Genomic DNA, 20,170 nt, shown 5'->3' with positions numbered 1-20,170 from the left:
TACTCACCAGCCACGATCCCTACCTGCCATCCAGCCTGACCTTTGTTCATGTTCCCCTCTCTCACTGACACACCCAAAATTCTCGCTGTGACACACAAACAAAAAATACTGTAGCAGACCTACAGTGAAGTCAAGCTTCATAAAAGTGTAGTTTAGAGGAAGGAGAAAAGACTGTCTAAAACAGCCAGCTGTTTGCCCAGATGACACCAAATTCAAAGCAGAGGCTTGCCTTCCTTGGCCTTACAGCTTTCCATCCTGGGCCTGGGATCCTAGAGCCATGTTAAGAAGAAGTGATTTAATTAAAAGTGATTTAATTATTACTTTACTTAAGAGATTATTAAAGTCTATTAAAATTCAAAGTGATGCTTGCCAAGATCTCAAAACAGTTTATTATTTTAATTCTTGTATAATGATGAGGAAAAATATGTTTTGTTTCAATCTCTTTGGTGAGGAGATATGGCATTTTGCCAGATTACAAGGAGGAAAATTCTCCTTGGTGCCAACGCCTAGTGAACTGCATCCTGTGTCTCATTGCCTCAGTGCCGAACAAGGCAGCTGACAAATCAGTCAGTATCTTGCTTTAAAACTTTCCTGTTTCTGAATATCAGGACACACTGTTATTTGCAAAAGAGCAGTGGGAAAGATGGATAAAATTTTCATAAAGAGCAGAGGAAGAACATGACGCTTTGCCAATCTGCAAATACATGGAAGCTGATTCATGCTGTCCAGTGGGTTTTCGTATCAGCACTCAGTTAATGATACTACCCTGAAATATGTTGGTTCAGCTGTCTAGCTGCAGCAGCTTAGTGGACAGCACAGTATATCTAGTGCAGGGCCTGAGAGAGGAAAAAACCAAACAGAAAGTGCTTGCCTCTAACTCTTGCTCCCTGCACAGGTACTTCAGTTGTTTACTTTCCATAATCACACAGCTCTGACTGCAGCACAGGGCCAGAAAAGATTGTTAATAGATTCAAATAGTAAGTATTTGGCAGCATCAATACAGGCATTTCCTGAACTCTTCAGTTAAGTGTTTTTGACTCTATGGTATTAAAAAATGAGTAAAATACACAGAACACTCCAATTGCAGAGATAAATAATCATCTGCTGGGATAACCTTCTTTAGATTTAGAATGTAAACTGAACTGCATTTTAGGTTAAGCACTAAAAATCTCAAGATGTATCAGTAAGGCAAAAGATAACTGAAGAAAATGAAACCAAGAAAAAGGACAATTGCACTCGTCTACTGTAGAATCCTCAAGTAGCCAAATGAGACCTACTTGTCTTTGTTTAAAGTATCATAAAATATATTTCAATCCTGTTCAAAACAGGTTCAAAACAGAAAAAACGTCATGAAGTGACAGACTTGAAAAGTTTCAATTAGACAAAACTACCAAAGCAAAACACCTTGAAAGGTCTGTATCTTTGCTTACCCACAGAACAGACAGACTGAAGCCATCAGCTTTATTCATCCATTTCAGTAACATACTTTTGAATACAGGACTTAGTTTCTACTTTGAATACTTTGATCTGTCATCTAAGGTCAATCTACTGCTCTGTAGGGTAGACCTCTTAAAAAAATTCAGAAGGGTGGTACTGCTCTGTGTTACAGAGGCAGCCCCATGAACACCTGCTGGTCACTGCTGCCTTTGAATCAGTGAACATTATCACTTCTTACTACAAACCCCAAAGAGCAATCTACTTTCTTCTTCCAGTGGAGTAAGTTACACAGTTAGTGCCAGGAGTAGCTTCCAAATACTGGAATACACTCCCACAGAAGGAAGCCAGTGCAATTTTTTCTGCTCTCAACTGCCTCAGCTACAGTATTAGCGACATTTGAAAAGCCATGTAAACTCAATGGATAGGGTGCCAAATAAAAAGGCTGTGATTCCTACATGGAGAGTTTCTCAGTGGAGACTGCTGACAGCTGCATAAAAGGGAGCTTAATGAAGAGCATGCTTACAGAGCTGCACCAGTCACTTGTATCAAAATAAGAAGCACCTTTCTTGAGATTCATATCCAGTTCTGGGCTTTTACAATCCAGTGCACCCAGAAGAGTATCCTTCCTCTGATTCTAAGCCTTTTAAAAAAATTCATGCAAGCACCACCATACACAGACACAGTGAATTATATTAAAATGTACTACAGTACTTCACTCAGTAACATTATATTCAATATCCTTTTTAAAAGACTTTTTGAATTATTTTGTTCCACAACACTTGCATACTCCTACCTGGCACACTACAAAAGCAGGGAGTATTTTGTTTTGGGGAGTGTTTCTTTTTCATAAATCTCTCAGCAGTTGTTAACGAAGACTTTTCTATATTTAAATCTGCAAAATGCAGCAGGAGGGCTCTCGGATACAGGGAAACCAGGAGTCCTCCGTACAGTCCTGGCACTTGAGCAAATGGCTCCCATCTTATCCTGAGAACCAGCTCTGTTACGTTTCTGCTAGAGATCTAAACGCTTAGAGCTAGCCATTCCCCAAAACATTAACCATACTAATCATTATTACCATAGCATAATACAAATTATGCAATACTTGAAACTCATTGTCTGACATTTCTGCCCACTCATCTACAGCCTAGCATAGTCTAGGAAAGGTATGATCAAAGGTCTGGGTAAAGATAGTTATTTGCATTTCTTCAAGGGTAGAAAGTCATATTCTTCTCAAGTGTTTCTGCAAAGGTGAGCAAATGAAAAGCTGGTGATGACATTTTTCACAAAAAACACTTAACTGTACTGCAGTGATATCTGGAACTACTTCTAGATCTCTGTAAAATATCCAGTTTGTCATCCTTTCCTTGTTGAAAACTAGGTGAAAAAAATGCTGAAGAAAACCTAATTTTCTTCATCCTTACACACAGATTTCCTCTTCCTAATATTCAATCCTGCATAATCTCAACCCACACATTTTTCCTTGTTTTCTCCCTGCTTTAAAGCATCCCTATAAATCCTAGGATCTGGATAATGAAAACTGAAAGTGACCACTCTTTTTTAAATGTCACTTCTCATACAAAGCCAAGAAACAGAATTACAGGAGGGTTTTAGTGATATTTTATTACAAACCATAGTGAGTCGAAGCAATTAAATGAGAAGAAAGAGTGATTCAGCTGGGAACAATTAGCATTTTCTCCATAACTGCTTCACAGAGAAATATGAGAGTTATTTCTAGAGAGTCTCAACTTGCAAAGCTTCAGCGGTTTTATTGTCCCCACCCATTAAATATATTTGGTAGCTGGCTGTAAACACACATACACTGTTGCAATCAAAATTTTAAACTGTCTAAAATGCATCATTGTTATAATGAGCCTTCAGGCAAAAGCAGAGATTAACATTTCTGAGAGAGAAAAACAAAGATTTCATTCCAAAGGCTGCTTGTCCACAAAATCTGATTTCCAGAGAGAAATACTAATGGAGAATATGTCAAGATGCCAATTATCAAGCTCCAGATTTCTAAAATATAAACTTGTGTAACAGAAAAATACTATCTTTCTTTTAAGTTATGCTTAGTGTTCTTAGAAAATGCTGATACAAAGAAAGGACAACAGTTAATGCTACTTTGTTGCAGATTACACAACAGCTCACTGAATGAGCCTGTAATACCTAAATATCTTCAGGCCTCTTAATCAAGGAAAACCAATAAAAATTGTTTGAGTTCCCACCCTAAAAGACTAAGAGGAGATTAAATTCTCATTTTAGCTGCTGACACTTTTTAAGCATATCTTTTTGCTATTTCAGAAAGCATTTTATTAGCTGTAACACCTAAAGAGGTCAACAATGAGAGAATCAATTATAAAACCTGTTCATTTTCAACAGTGGTTCTGTTTACCAGAAAATGAGGCAGAGCTTTAACATGAAATGTGCATACATTTTCATTACCTCCCTTATTAAAGGAATTTGAGATCTGAAAACCAAGTTTGATTCCTACGTTATTTAATATTTTTTAACATTTACAACATATTAATTAAAAATCAAGGTAGACTTGGATTATCTTTGCAGTACAGATAAGGCTTTTAAAGAGCTTTTATACAAAACAAAGGCATCAGTTAAAAGATACCAAAGATGGCCAAAGGTAGTCACTCAGAAACACTGCTGGATGTTGTCTTTTTAGCCAGATTTTCTTCAATGAAGAATCAGAATGGTTTGGGTATAGAAGGGACCTCAAAAATTATCTAGTTCCCCCCTCCCTTACCATGCAAAAGAATGCTTTTCACTAGACCAGGTTGCTCAAAGCCCTAAAGAAAACAAGGACTCTCAGTCTCAAGACATTACCCTCAAATCTGCTCATAGAATTCTTCCAAAGACATTTTAACTTCTAGTGCTGTTAAAAGAAGGCCTGGTGTGTTTGCATTTACTGAGGTGAGGACGTTCATCAGGCTATAAAATGAGCCCAACCTAAAGGTATTAGAAGAGTCTTTTCCGGAGGCAGCAACTTTCACTTCGAGAAAAGGCCTCGTGGCCTTGATGTTGCACATAAGAAAATGAAACATTCTCTTTTTGTGTGGTATAAAAGATGTCACCCATTTCCTAAACAATTATTAAAACATGCCAATTGCTTAATATTACATCAAATGTCTTCAGTGAATCCAAAAATTGAAGGTCAATTTTGTTTAAACAGAAATCCTTCCTGAGATACCAGCAGGAGAGACTATGGCTATTTGGTCTGAATAAGGCCTTCCTGCTCAAGGAATGCCAAGTGAAACATATGCATCAATTTCCATACCTGAAAGGCTGTCAGCTGCTAAAAAGGAAGCACTCAACTGCAAACCTGTACATTTAGGTGGAAATCCACTAGACCTCCACAGAGAATTGGGCTATTTTGGGACACATTAGACAGATGTGTATCCTGTTGTTGGCTCCTGTCCAAATCGTTTCCATACACCACCATTACTCTTACATGTGATATTCCCACAAGGTTTCACTTTTAGTAGTTGGAGACTAACAGAACTTTTTACAGTACAACTAGAGCATTAGATTGGCTTAATATCCTTATCAATATTCAATTCCTCTCAAAACCTTGGCAAGCTCTTAAGTGTCCCAAACCAACTTTCAGCAGCAGTACATTCCTCAGTGTAGGAACCCGGAGTTGTATGAGAAAAATTTTTCATATAAATATTTGAGGCCTGTTTAAAGAAAGGAGAAAATCCAGCAAACAGGTTTATGGACATTGTTACACTTCACAGATACCACTTAAATTTCTGTAACAAGGGAAAGAAGATTATATCAAAAGATAAGAAGAGTCAAGTTATGAGACAAAAATGAGAATATCCACATGAAAGCATACCAAGTGCTAAGATCAGGAAACTACTGTATGGCAATCCAGTGACTAAAGGAGGAGCACAGAACAGGCACTTGTGTACTTGGAGTTAAAATTTCCCACCAAGACTGAGGAACCTAAAATGCCAAAGGCAAAACCTGAGGAAAGACATAATTTTGTATTTTAAAACAAATCTAAAAGCCACCACGATTTCATAAAGGAAGTCATCCTTAACCAAATTCACCTAACATTTTAAATTTAATAAGTGCAAATGCTCTTAATGGATAATGTCTTATCCATAAAGTAATCATGGTGTTGAATTGCATGGTTACTTGTGGTATTTATGTTTACATTCTTTTAAAACAACAACATTACAAACTTTATGATAAACTGTGATATAGTTATTATCTCTCTGGTATTAACTGATTATCCACTTGTTCTCTTTATGTGTAGTCTGCAGCAACAAGTGAAAAGGAGATTGCCTTTAACAAATCTGCTTGTGTGGGAGAAGAGAACATGTACTTATATAGAACCTGCAGAAGATAAATGAAGTTAAATCAATTCACTTTCTGTAGAAACAGCACTGTAACATCCTTCCTTTTCCTGGGAAGGGTTATACTTCTACCTTGAAGTAGGAGCAAGGATCATTTCTATCGAACTGATGGAAGGATACTCACTACATACCTGAAGCAAAAAATAAGTATAGTGTACATTTGCAGACTTCTCTCTTGTGTGTCTGCATATACATACACACTTGACAATTCCAATGTGAATGCAAAACTAATTTTAGCATTCAGGTTGGGAACTTCACAATATGGGGGACAAATCCAGTTAGAATTTTAGACAGACAGTATTAATTCTCCTTTAAAAGGCAGTAAGTACTCAACCTGGATTAAAAAGCATTTTGTTTTATTTGAACAAAGGCAAACAATCTTTATTATTAAACATGTATCATTTACCTGCAGTAGAAGAATCTCAAATCATTTTTTAATCCGATAACAAGTATCACCACAACTAGTCAATGCTCAAAACTAAAATGGATATTCAGTTACTCATAGGTTAACGATGTTTAAATTATTTAAATACATAAAACGGATGTTTTTTGCAAATTACTCTGCATTATGATTATGAGACTGTTTTCAGAGGAAAACTCAACTACCACAAGTTTTCCAGAGCAGAAAAACCACAACCCGAACAAGAACAGTTACATTAGAAATCCAGAAATTCTGCCAAATACTTCTGTCAGTTTTATGTACAAGTTAAAAAAAAAAATTCTAATTCTGGCATTACTGCTGCCAAGAAGAGGTAATATGAAGACAAGTAACTCCTGTTTACGTTCTTTGTTGCTATTTTTCTTTGGCTTAAAATGTACATGAAACACATTTTATGAAACATCTCACTTGCAACTTCATATTGATATCTGTGTGTACTGCAGTAAGTCCTTAACAATGCTTCAATATGTTTGACATCCCACGCAGTACATGGGTATGTTTATTTCCTACCTCGTACACAGAGAAGGAAATCAGATTTCTTCCAGAGAAAGCTTCATATTTATTCAAAAGGCATACATTTCAACTGACTTTATTATTACTTTGAATGTTTAATTTCATGAAACTTATAATTAAGGGACCTCTTACTGTTTCAGTAATATTACAAGCAATACTCATTGGTGTATATTGTAGTTCAAAGGGCTTATACAAACCCCCTGTACCATTTAACCCCCTAAGTAAAGGTTTTAAACGGTGTTCCATGGGATCTCATCCACTGTGAAGGAAAACAATGAGGCATCCTGGACTATAAGTGTCTTGAAAAACACTTTAAAGCTTTGAAAAGTCCTTCCTCATCAGAATGCACAAATGCCAAATAACCTATTCTATATCCAACACAATCCCAAGTGTAACAATAATAGCTGGATTTTAAACTTAACAAACACTGTCATTAAATACACATTATGAAAACAATTGGCAAATCTGAAAAGGTAATTGTTATATATACTTCATATAAATATATATTAATATAACAACTGTTACATTGTTATATTAAAGTTGCTTTTAAGTTTTAAGGTAACAAGAAGTGTATGTATGTAACTTTCTGACACCAAACTTCAAAATTGTCAAGAAAAAGCCTGGACTCTTTGAAATGTTTTAATTTCTAGTGTCTTTCCTCAAAGGACATGTACATTTAATCTGATCAAGAATGAAAAATGGGCTGTATTAAGATGAAATAAAGTACAAATGATTTTCAGTCTAAATGTTAACTGAGGTCTGTGGTTAAAATCTAAGGAAAATTTTGTCAGCTACCATGTTATAGAAGAATCGGTACACAATCATAACTGGATCATAACATCTAATCAGGCACTTTTTAAACAACTTGTTAGTTTAAAATCAAGAATAAAAAGGGGGTTTTTATCTATTTGATGTTTCAAAAAGGCATAAATCACTAGTATGCCCCTCTACTTCGTTATGTACAAAAAATTTTCACTCAGCTTAAAAAAACCAAAAAACTCGTATGGGTTATGATCACTACAAATTTTAGGATGACAACAGAAAGTGTCTCTACTAAAATGAAAGCTCCAGGCTTTGTCTGAATTCTCAACACAGCAAACTAACTGTCTGATTGCAAACTTGAATTTCATTGCAAAAGCAAAGGCTGTAAAATAAACTGCAGTGCACAACTTCAATATGATTCTAAGAACTTATTAATGCTGATGCCAGAGGTGATTTATTTGGCTTTGTGGTGTTTTACATTTGTTTGTTTTGTTGTTTTTTAGTAAAACCTTCCCCTTCTGACAGAATACTGTTAAACACAGGAAAAAAATTGCTACTCTCTACTATTGTCAATCTTTCAGACACAGTAAAAAACCTCAACATACAAGAGTTCTAGAGCAAATAATCAATCTGCAAAATGTTATACATCAGTAATAAGGCATCCACTTTACAGCTGTTTGAACAAAAAAGGAAGCACTTCCCAAAATACATATTTTGAATCTGTGTAAACAAAGCTTATATGTATTGCTTCCATACATTTCAAAAATATACACCCACATGGACTGAAAGTGATCTTGGTGCTAATCATTTTAGATTACTGTAATTTATGCAGTTGTAATCTGAAGATATAAAATCCAAATATTTTTGAACTTAATATTCTGAAATATGTCAAAAATTTTAATTATGCTTATGTGAAAAGCAAGCTAAAAATATACCCCAAATTTTATGCCATTTCATTGAACGAAGGAGAAAGTACTATGAAAATAAACATTCATCTGGTTTCCTAACAATAAATACAAAGACAGTTATTATAACATACTGCAACACAGGAAATATTACTATATTGACCTTAATGTTCAATCAGTAGTTTTTAAAATCTTTCCTCGTTGACACCTGGATCTTCTACCTTGTCAGCTGTCCAACAACTTTTAAGAGGGTTTTATTTTCTTGCTTCAATTGTTCATTTTCATCTTCTATATCATCTAGATCCTGTACAAGAAAAAAGAAAAATAAACACTTCTCAGGACGGAAATACAAACTCTCAATTAGTAGCAGCAGGAATTTAGCGTCTTAGCTCTGAAATGAGGAAGCTGGGGTAGGGAAGAATTAGTGTCACAGTAGATACCCTTAAAACTGTTAAACCAGCCTGTTTCCAAGTGTTACTGTAATTACAAAACATTAATATTATATTCTCAAGCACCTTTAAATAGAAACATGTTCAAATCAAAGCTACATCAGGAATTAATGCATAAAGAAACCAAAATAGAATGGGGGGTGATTATTCTTCTGGCATATACAAAGAGTGTATTAATCAGCTACTGCTCCTGCTCCCCTGATTGCTTGTCTTCAACTATGGCACTCACACATACAGACCACTGGTTATAACTGCAAGAAGACCTCCTTTGTGCATTAAGCATCAAAATTTTCAGAAAAATATATGCCTGTCCACTTTTTTCTGTTTTCCGTGGAAAAAAAATAAAATTAGATTTTGTACCTTCTGTCTAAACTGCTACTGAAAGAACAGACAGCACACACACGGTAGTAATGGGTGCTCAAAACAGATTGCTTTCACCCCAAATGTTTTTGTCTTTTCCACTAATTACCATTTTTGTCCAGTTCCCATTTCACTTCTTCACTCCTACCAAGTTTTTTCAAGCCTTTAAAGTGAAAACCAGTGATAATGGCTGCTTAATACAAACATTACTTCATTAAAAATTATTTTACTGTACAAAAATCACATGCAAGAAACAATGTGAAATAAAAAAGAATGAAGAAACAGAAGGGTGATGTCAAGGACAGGATTTTAAGGAGAAAAATGAAAGGTGGGCAAAGGAAAACAAACTGGAATTCTCACCAGAAAGCCTATGTGTCTTTTGAATCAAGTCTGCAAAACCGTCCTGTTGCCTTAAGTAGTAAAGAGAAGATTTTTCTCTCTCTTGGCCCTTTCAGTTGTTAAGCAGCGTTTGACATACAAAGCCCAGTTTCTTATTTCCTTTTTAGTGAGGTCATTCCAGAAATGCACAATAGAGATCACATATTCAATTGGTATAATGATTTTTAAAAGCCTCTTCAGTTTGCCAAGCTAAAATCCATACCACAATACCTTTGCAATTATTTTATTATTTTCTAGTGTGGAATCAAGAAATCACTAGCAGAAATTCCTCTTTGCCTCACAGAAGTAATGGCTGTGTCACAGTATGAATCACTTCCAGGAAAAGCATTTGACCACTCCAACATAACGGATAGAAGTGACTTAAACATCTAAACAGATAAAGTTTTGATGGATAGATACTATAAATACAATTTACTATAAACAAAGACACTTTATATTCTCTTTTGTGCAATTCAGATCAATAATCAGATGGAAAGGACAACATATTTTCAAGAAAATAGGGGTTTTTTTAGTTTGGTATACATAAAACTTTAAATAATGTTCAAACTTGTTGACCTAACCAACGGATGCCTCAATTAAAGCTTACCTAAAAACCTCCTGTTTAAAATTCTAGTATAATTGACTCAAAATCAAATATTAAAAGTTTGTGAAATGTTTATGCTGCAAAAGTAACATTCCAAAAATTACTACATGTAAGAGTTTCTTCAATATAAGCCAGGAAAAATAACTTCTGCAATTTAAATATCTACAGAAACAATGGGCTGAGAGATGGAGGGGATTTTGCTATTCTGAAATTTAGCGTTTCTTATTCAAAATTACAACACTAATTTATGCTTATTAGCAAAAAAACATGCAATATCAGGAAAGCTTGAACTTCACATGCCAAAGGAACTGATAACTACACAATTGACACTAACTGGACTGTAAATCCTCACTGACAGACTCTCTCCAAACACACTTTTAACTACGACGACATCTTAGTGAGGTCAGAGATGACTAAGTGTAAACTAGTTGACAGTTGAACTTTGCCTATAAAGTATTTAAATATTTTGAGATGCCTTTCCCTTCAGATATTTAAGATTTTTATAAAGCAATTGCCCCTTTCTTACACACAACATCGCAGACATACTTTTAGTGTCTAATATACTGGAATGAGAGAATGCCATTTTTTGCAGAAAGCCTTTTCTGTTCCTCAATATAAATGCAGCTCATATTCTTTAAGTATCTCTGTGACGTACTGACTGTCACATTAAATAAATATACTTACCTAAAATCAGAAAAATTCTACCAAGAAATTTTCATGATTCTTGGAAAAAGTTTTTCAAATGCAACACAAGGTCTTTCCCAATCAGGGATGCATCCATGGTTACAAACTGACTGAAACTTCTAGAAAGAGCATTTCTTTAAATATGGATGGGGCAGTCAGAAAGATATGCAAAAAAATGGCTTTTTAAGAAGTTATCTAGGGTCTTTGATGTGACATTCTTTCCATACCTGTGCATCTTAACATCCAATAACTGTGTATTTTGATGAACAGAAAAGCTGGAGAATGAATGAATGTGTAGATGCTCAAATTTAGAGACCCCTATTTAGGCTGCCTACCAGCAAAATTTTTTAGGAAGACCTCTGCATAGACTCACTAAATGAAGTTTAGTCCTCAGGACATCCTTTTATCTGAACAGAAGGCTGAAGATCACAACTGTTCTTCCATGAAAAGCATCCAATCCTGGTGCTAGGCCTACAGAGGGACACTCCATGAAGAACAGATGGACGTCCAAATGCTGGCTCTCATGTTCTCGGTTATGATAATAAACCTGAAGCAAATATAACTGCCCTAATAATTTCCCTAACCTTCAAGCATGAGATTGATGTGGTATTTCTGCAGCTTAATTTTTTAAACATTTTCTCTTTCTAAATCCACATGGATAGCCAATATAGAAGCAATCATAAATCCAAGAGTTAATAAACAGGAAAGTAAAACTGTATTTTAACAGTTAACTTGAGACATGATTTCAGGGGGACAAATAATTATGCCGCTCATAAAATCAAAAGGCAGCTATTTCATCATTAAGAAAAGCCCAAGAGACACAGACATAACTTGCACTCTATTGAGCAAACAGACAACATTAAAGCTATGAAGAATGCTGACCTCATGGAGAAAAAAAAAAAAAATCCATTCTCTTCTGCTTTTAAAAGCATCTACCTATAAGATGGATTTGTAGATCTCATGGAAAGTTACAGTTTTAGTCACTGTGTAACAAAGTTGTTTTTGAAAGGACAGTTTAATGTTTTCTTCCAACAAGCAGAAACTGCCCTTGTAGTTAACATAGGCAAGGTACAGACAGTGCCTAACTTTACAATAGATTTTCAAAGACAGTTTCTAGTTAGACACCTGACGGATTTCATTTAGCATATCATACTTCAAATATAGCCAAAAAATAACACTGCTTCTGGAACAGCAAACCTCTCAAAAAGTCATGGTCCTAAACCACAAGATTTCAGTGGTTTAGGTTCTTTTGATTTGTTCTTTCCAACCTTTGAATCAGGAAGTCAGACGTGACCAACAGTATTAAATAGCTTTGCCATCCACTACACAGAAGGAACAAACACCTGCTTCAACTGTAGAAAGGTCATCAGCTTAGATGTGACAGATTCTTTGCAGAATGAAAGAACTGCATGAAGACCAATGCCTCAATTAAAATAGAAATCTCTCTAGAACAGACAATGCTTCATTTATCCTACAGATTAACTTAAAACTTTCTTCATATAAAAAACAAAATACGTATTTCAGAATAATCTCATGTCCTTTAATTTTCTAGGTTAGTTTGCAAATTTGTGAATGCTGTCCTCCTTTACTATAGATGAGGAGCTGCAACATCTAAGTTTGACGCGCTTCATGCAGTTATTGCCTCCCTTCACTGATAGATTGACCAAAGCCATATCTGCACTGGACTAGAAGAGACCCATGTATCTCTAGTACATCCAGACTCCACACCTCAGCCAGGAAGTGCAGGATGAGGTCAATAATACACTCTATGAAAGAATTCCTGATTGCCGTTAAAACTGGTGGAACTTTTTTCTATCAACTTTAAAACTTCTCATCCTGTCCCATTTCCAAGCATGTCTCACTCTCCTACTCCTCTTCTCCTGCTTTCACACCTTGCTTGGTGATGTTACCTCTTGTCTCCTGCCCTCTGTCCTGCTCTGCGTTTACTTGGGATCAACAATAAAGAGTATGAGAATATCTGTCAGCACATAAAGAGCTTTTGCTTTTATTTTGCTCTATGAACACTCAGAGCAACAAGGAACTGAGGTACTCTAATAAGACTGGACTTAGGGAAGTCAATTATGACAAATATTGTCATTGTAAAAATTCGCCTTAGAAAGAAAATATAACTTATTGACATACCTCTTGAAAAGCTACACAAATACAAAAAAGCCCTCAATTAATTCTCTTCTGACCTTGCCCAATGGATATGGGTGCCTGAAGAATACAACAGAGAATGCAGAGACTTTTATCCCCTCTTTAGAGGGCCATGTAAGAAAGTATTTCCTTACTCTGTTTAATAAATCAATTTCTTCTTTCAGCTTTCCAATTAGTTCCTCTTTGTCCTGCGCCATCTTCATTAATCTTGCATTTTCCTGTCTTTCTTTTGCAAGTTCCTATAACCAGAATACAGAATGAAGTTGGAAATGTAAATTTTTGTTTTAAGAGACAGTTTTAAGTTAATACCATCTAAAACAAAGAAGAACACACACCTATAATTCCTTTTCTACAGCAAGTCAAACCCACATCTTCAAGTCCTTTTACATTTCAAGAAGCTAAAGAATCATATCTAAGATAATATTTTACCAACAGCAAATATTTTTGATATTTGACTCATGTGTTTTAATTAATATTTAATTTAAGCATGAATACAGAACTGGACAGGGGCCCAAACCAGAAGAAGTGAATGTAAAGTATCAGCTTTCAAATTTCTTATATTGGAAGGGTTAGTCTTTGTTGTTGGTTGGGTTTTCCTTTGTTGTTTTGGTTTTTTTATAATACCATTAACAAGAAATGAAGACTCAGTTTTAAATCTGTGGGCCCAAACGTGAGAAAAAATGAAACTGTTCATTAGGAATTCAGTAAGTCAAGATTCAGGATATTGAAAAAAGGACCTTAAATCTTCTACTGTTTTTTGTTACTGGCAATTAAGCATTTCAGAAAGAAGCTGATTTAGAAGAGAGGATTATGGTGTATTTTACTCAAATAAAGGCTCCTCAAGTCTTTAAAAAAAAAAAAAATAGTAATTGCTACAAAATAGATGTTATTTTCACCCTTTCCAAAAGAAGACCCATTCAAATTGTGTTTACTTAGTAACTTTCACCTATACAATTCAAGAATATTTGGCAAGTTACCCATAAAAAATCCACTTCAGAGGAAGACAGAGAAACCAGTAATAGATTACAGAGATGACATTATTTAGCAATATATTGGCTTAGGTGAAAAGCTCAGCTTAACATTATTGCATTTTCCCAAAATGGTTTGTATGAAGTCAATGCGAAACAATGAAAACTTGTTTTAAATATGTATTTTAAATGTTTACAACTTTAACAAACAACTGGATAGCAATTAAATTTTATATTTCAGTATACTAAAAAAATCCACACCAACAAGTAGATCAGAAAACAGCTTGTAACCTTCTGAACAGCCAGTGAGCCTCTTCTTCCCCCAAGATATTTGTCTATGTTGGTGTGTCACAAGGTACATAACAGAAGCATGCAGAGCACTGCTGGCTCTCTAAGTGTATTATCTTTACCTTAACTATTTCTCACATACCAAATGAAAACTAAACATCTGTGATTTGAAAGTTCACATTCTTCTCATTCAGTCTGATTCTTTATACATTTTGTAGACATAACTATCTGTACTTCAAACATTTAGCATCATTTCTATGTATTTTACTTGTAAATTTCCCCATGGAGTTTCAAAAGTACTTTATTTCAGATATATGTCATGGAAAGGTTAGTTAGTACTTACCCTTTCAAGTTCCTCAATCCTCTTTTCCAAAATGTTACTTGGTAGAGAACTGCCAGAAGAATTTGCATCCCTGCTGTATCTGCTGTAAGTTGTCCTCTCTGTTCGGGAATATCTGTTTGGAGCATCGTCTTCTGGTGCATTAGCTGTACTGTGAAAGGCAAAGAGCAAAGCAGACACCTATTTACACATTTAACAACACGGAAATTAGAGCAGTCACAGAAGTGCTCTCCAAAGCAGTCAATAGGTCAGTCTAATAAACTGAAGAGAACATATTTCACAGCTCTTGTGCGGCTGAGAACTCACTAAATTCACTGCCTCAGGGATTCAAATACTTGAATAATGCAGCTTTCATCACATAGGTAATACACTATAAACACAAACTTACCCTATTTTTCAAGTTTTATGAACATTAAAAACCAAGCTAAATAACTTTAATTCAAGAACCGAAGTGCCACTACAAAGTTTAAACCAAGCACCTTTTTAAGTAGATGAAAACATAGAATGAAAAACAAGTACATGTCCAAAACTTAAGAAGAATACTGACTGACTTTTCAGGATCTATGGATTTGGCCTGTAAGGGACTGGAATGCAAACCGAAGTGAGAAAGTGATGTGACCCAACAAACTAATTTTATGCCATCTCCAGATATTTTACCTCAAAACTTTGATACAGAGGAGTTTGTCACACCTCTGTTGGTAGACACTCCTTAAGTGGTCCTACGGGGTTTTTTGGTTTAGATTATGTCTCTATTAAAAATCCCTGTCATGGAATCAACAGATAAGCACTGCAAGTGCACATAAGTTAGTTATTAAAAAAGCATGTGGGTTCTCCATTACTACTGCTGTGTACAAAAACAGTGCTAATGTAAAAATATGTATGACAAGTCAACCATTTTCTAACAGTGTCCTTCCCACAGCCATTTTCTTCCTAACAGTAATGTTACTTACCTTCAGTGATGATTCCAATGAATAACTAAGAACAACAGAACAGAGTGCCCTTGGAGCAGGCAAAGAGACACTGATTTTCCCTCTCCAGTTCAACAAAATTACACTTCTTAGACAGAAGATATACAGACAAACTGCCAAGACCAAAAAAAAAAAAGAATAACAGAGATAGTCAAAAGCCACCTGGAGATGGTCCTCAGCAACCAGCTCTAGGTGGCCCTGCTTAGGAGGGGACTGGACAAGATTTTCCCCAGAGGTCCCTTCCAACGTCAACCAGCCTGTGATTCTGCAAAATCACACAGCTGAAGTATGTATACACTGGTTTTCTAGACCACTTAGGAAAAGAACGAAAAGCACTATGAGCATCCCTACAACATTTCCTTTAAAACACAGAAGAGTGTATGATTAATGTGTTCATTTAACAATTTTGCATTTCATAACTCTAGAAAACCCCTGCTGACAACGTGCAGATTTAGATGGATACACTGCAAATCAAAAGCAGGAGTATCTGGCAAAGGGGTTATCTTTTCGTGGATATAAATATTCTTTTGCTCCAGTATGTGTGAAGTTTCCAAGACACACTGACACAATTGTAAGGAATTTTGTAGCTTAATGTTATTACCATATTTAGCACTGTTTATTCTTCATCCAGAAGATTTTTTAAAAAACATTTCTAGGACCGGATATGCGTGTTGCAACACAACATAAGAGAAATATTTTAACTTAACTCTATAAATTCTAGATTATTTAGCTTTCTGAAAGACATGTAGTTTCATGCTGCTGATGTCTCAAGGAGAAACCACACAAAAAATAGTCTCAATTTTTCATCACTCAAAAATGAACACTCTTGCCAACATACTGGAGTATTTCAACTCAGCTCCAGTGAGTGATATTGGCAGAAGCTCCTACACAAAGATTAGACAGAAGAATACCTAGACAGGAAGGGTTTCATTAACAGGAATGTGGCAGATAAAAAGTTCATTATTTTGTTGTTATAACCAATGGCTAGTACACAGCAATGGCAAAAAATGTACTATCCAAGACATAACAGACACATCTTTCACAAAGAATGGAACTTAAGTCTTCAGATGCAATGTCATTTTATGAGCATTAAATGAGAAAGAATCACAGAATCATAGAATATGCTGAGTTGGAAGGGACTAGCTGGATCATTGAGTCTAACTGCTGGCCCTGGACACCCCAAGGATCACACCATGTGACTGAGAGCATTGTTGAAATACTTCTTGAACTCTGTCAGGCTTGGTGCTGTGACCACTACCTTGGGAAACCTACTCCCATGCCCAACCACCCTCTGGCTGGAAAACCTCTTCTTGATATCCAACCTAAACCTCTCCTGACTCAGCTTTATGCCCTTCCATTGAGTCCTGTCATGGGTCACAAGTGTCAAGATATCTGTACCTGCCCCTCCTCTTCCCCTCACAAGGAAGTTCTAACTGCAATGAGGTCTCCCCTCGGTCTCCTCTTCTCCAGGCTGAACAGACCAAGTGCCCTCAGCCCTTCCTCATATGGCTTCCCTTCCAGACCCTTCACCATCCTTGTTGCTTCTCTTCTGGATGGTCTCTAATAGCTTCATGTCATTTTTATATTGTGGCACCCAAAACTGCCCCCAGCACCCAAGGTGAGGCTGTCCCAGTGCAGAGCAGAGCGGGACAATCCCCTCCCTTGCCTGGCTGGTGATGCTGTGCCTGATGCCCCCCAGGACCCTTCCTGGCTGCCAGGGCGCAATGATGACCAGAAAAACAGTATCACTGAACTTGGTGTCTACTAAGAGGAAATATCTATGAACCACCCTCAAAGAAGATACTGTCTATGAAAGTATACCTCTAGATTATTTTTATATAAAAAATAGACAAATATATTTATATTTTAAAAGGGTTTTTTTCTAGCTGTACTTAAACAAAAAACATATAGCAAAATCAGTTTCACTACTCTTACAGAGAAACAGAAATTTTGGTTTGGAATGATGCTCCTAGTTATTTCCTTTACAGTAAAATCAGTTATTCACATAGATATGGTTTAAAAGCATTATTACAGCAAGGTAGAATACCTCTTGCGCCTTCTAGTGCTTCTTTGATTCTTTCAATGTCTTTCTAAAGCACTGTCTAAATTGCCATTTCACCCTGTCAAAACTGTATTTCAACTACAACAGGTTTCTTTTTATGCCAGAATCTTATAACCATACCTGATTTGGAAACTCCTAGTTATTTATGTCACTGCAATCCAGTCAGTTGCTATTAGCTTCTTTAGAAGAAGCAAAGGACAATTATTTCTAAATAGGGCACCTTGGCCTTCACTTCAGACTGCTTAAGCCAAATTTGTGGCTTTCAGAGTTGAACTACGGAAAGGCAGTCTTGTCTTCTCTACAGTGCACTTCCCTAGCCCCCTCCACTTTTCCTGCCTCTGGCCTTCAGGTGAATGGGAAACTACTCAAGGAACTGATGCAGCAATCGAGCAGCCAAGCAAAAGCGAGCCATCAACTTCCAGTCACAGTGGCTCCCTGAAGCAGTGCCCTGCTTGGCTGCATGAGCACTGGCCCAAGGGGCAGTGAGGAACTCCAGCCAGCTCAACTTAGACCATCAAAACCTTCTGCAGAAATAAACCCTAGGTGTTTATGCCTTCTCATAACGTCAGCGGTGACTCAAAAAGGGCTACAAAAGTCAAGAAAAACATCTTGAGTGACCTCTGTCTAAAAAAAAAATGCTCTTTTCTGCAATGTAGTGGTCCTAAGATAACAAGCTAGATGAAACAATGCTTCCAAAGCCAGCCCTCAGTGCAAAACTCCTAAATGCAGGCAAGCAGGCAGTTTGGGCATAGCATTATGAAACAGTATTTTGCGGCTCTGTTTTTCTTTAATTAGTGAGATCAAGGTTAGTATGATGGAAAGTAAACTGTTATAGTTTAAGTTTTATAATTATCTAAAAACCCTGAGCAAGGTAATTTCAGCAGTGTTCAAACATTTCCCTCACAGCCCCTCCAGTGAGTGCTCTGAAGCACCTTCTTCCTCTTTTTTTATGGTCTCTACTTTCCCATTTATTTTTCAGCTCTTACATGAATGATAAACTGGAGTATGATGTAGTCTTTTACAATTAGTGCTAAATGGTCTCTATCTCTACGGTTCCATGCTAATGTGCTGTACTATCCTGAAAGAGGGGGCAAAAATCCTCTCTGACATTTCGACTGGAAGCCGCAAAACCATACCATATTGTATTCATTTCCACTAGTAAACAAACTTTTAAGGGGAACACACTTCTGAACCATGAAGAGATTTTAATCTAGCTCCTTCTGTAAACTGATCCAGTTGATCTCTCTGATTCAAGAACCATGCAAAAATCTTTAAATCCCAATCTACAAGGTTTGCTTTACAATTTTTTTAAAAGAAACTGAATTGGTTCAAAAACTAGTAGACAGTCTTTAAAGTAAGCTGATAAAACAAACTTTCTGTGTTTATAAAAATATTTCTATGTCAGCATACACACCTTGCTTTACAGTTACTTGCAAACAAGCCTTTCAGTTCACAGAACACAAGAAAAACATAATTCACATTTACATGTAGATTAGACTCAAATATTTCAATAAAGGAATGCACTTTGTTCTTCTCATGTTTAAGAAATCATTGGTAACACCAACTATGCTGATACCATCAAACCTAAATTGGAAAACCATTCTTACTAATGGCAGCGTGCTTGGTACTTAAAAATAACTACTCACAAAGCAGTGAAAAATGCCAAAAAATGGCATACCCAGTTTCATAACAGTAGTTTGAAATGGCCAAGATGAGCCATATCACATTAGGAAAACCTGAGTGGAAAATGGAAGAATAGGAAGTTGATATGGGCTATTACAACTTAAGTATACCTACACATTTAAAACACATGAAGCTCACAGTTAGGACACATGATTGACCCCAGCTCCCAGATACTCTCCTGCCTGTCCTGCGGCCTTCATGTCAGCATGACCTTGCAGATTCTGGTCATGCTTTTAATAGATCTCACAGTACCACTCCAGATCACAACAAAGCCATCACTTTCTTTTGAAAATATTTTATGCACTTAATCATGCAACTACAAAGGAACCCCTTCACAAACTTTTGGGGGGGGTGAAAATTTCTGAAGTAAATTCAGAAGACAGACTACACTTATAGACTAAGATCCTCATCACAAACTTTTATTTACTCTACAGCACGAAGAGACAGGCTCAGTTTGTCCAAGTCACTAAGCACACAGAAACACACAGCAGCCAGCAGAGTTCATTTGTAAACATGTTTTCCAGTCAATGGACACTCAGTGAAACAGGTTTCCCAGCAATGTCATATAAATGTTTAGTCACAGATTGTTGCATCCATATAAGGGAAAGTAGCCAGTGTAATTCATAGTGTAAAATCTGTAGAATTGCTTGAGTCCTGGAACACACCAAGAAAACAGTGATTCTGTAAGAACAGATCTTCTCTGCTCTGAAGTCTCTCTTCTCTTGTCAGGAACAGGAGGCTGGGTGTCTCAGTGTAGAGACGAAATCACAGAATTGTTGAAGTTGTAAGAGAATCTCTAA

The 20,170-nt window shown here is 36.2% G+C and overlaps 1 protein-coding gene across 1 annotated transcript in view; it reads right to left on the bottom strand.

The window, feature by feature from the left end:
• Positions 1-6,149: 6,149 nt before the first annotated feature.
• PAWR (pro-apoptotic WT1 regulator) overlaps positions 6,150-20,170 on the bottom strand; it is a 75,501-nt gene continuing 61,480 nt past the window's right edge. The window contains exons 4-6 of the mRNA XM_042017682.1: positions 14,661-14,808; positions 13,196-13,300; positions 6,150-8,733 (exon numbers count right to left, since the gene is read on the bottom strand). Coding sequence (XP_041873616.1) covers positions 8,647-8,733; positions 13,196-13,300; positions 14,661-14,808 — 340 coding nt within the window. The 3' untranslated portion in view covers positions 6,150-8,646. The remainder of the gene's footprint in view (positions 8,734-13,195; positions 13,301-14,660; positions 14,809-20,170) is intronic.

Source organism: Corvus kubaryi, unplaced genomic scaffold (assembly GCF_017639235.1).
Source record: "Corvus kubaryi isolate FWS band 111438036 unplaced genomic scaffold, C.kubaryi_AGA036_p1.0 137, whole genome shotgun sequence".
Classification (NCBI taxonomy): Eukaryota; Metazoa; Chordata; class Aves; order Passeriformes; family Corvidae; genus Corvus; species Corvus kubaryi.
This window is presented reverse-complemented; position numbering and strand designations above follow the sequence as displayed.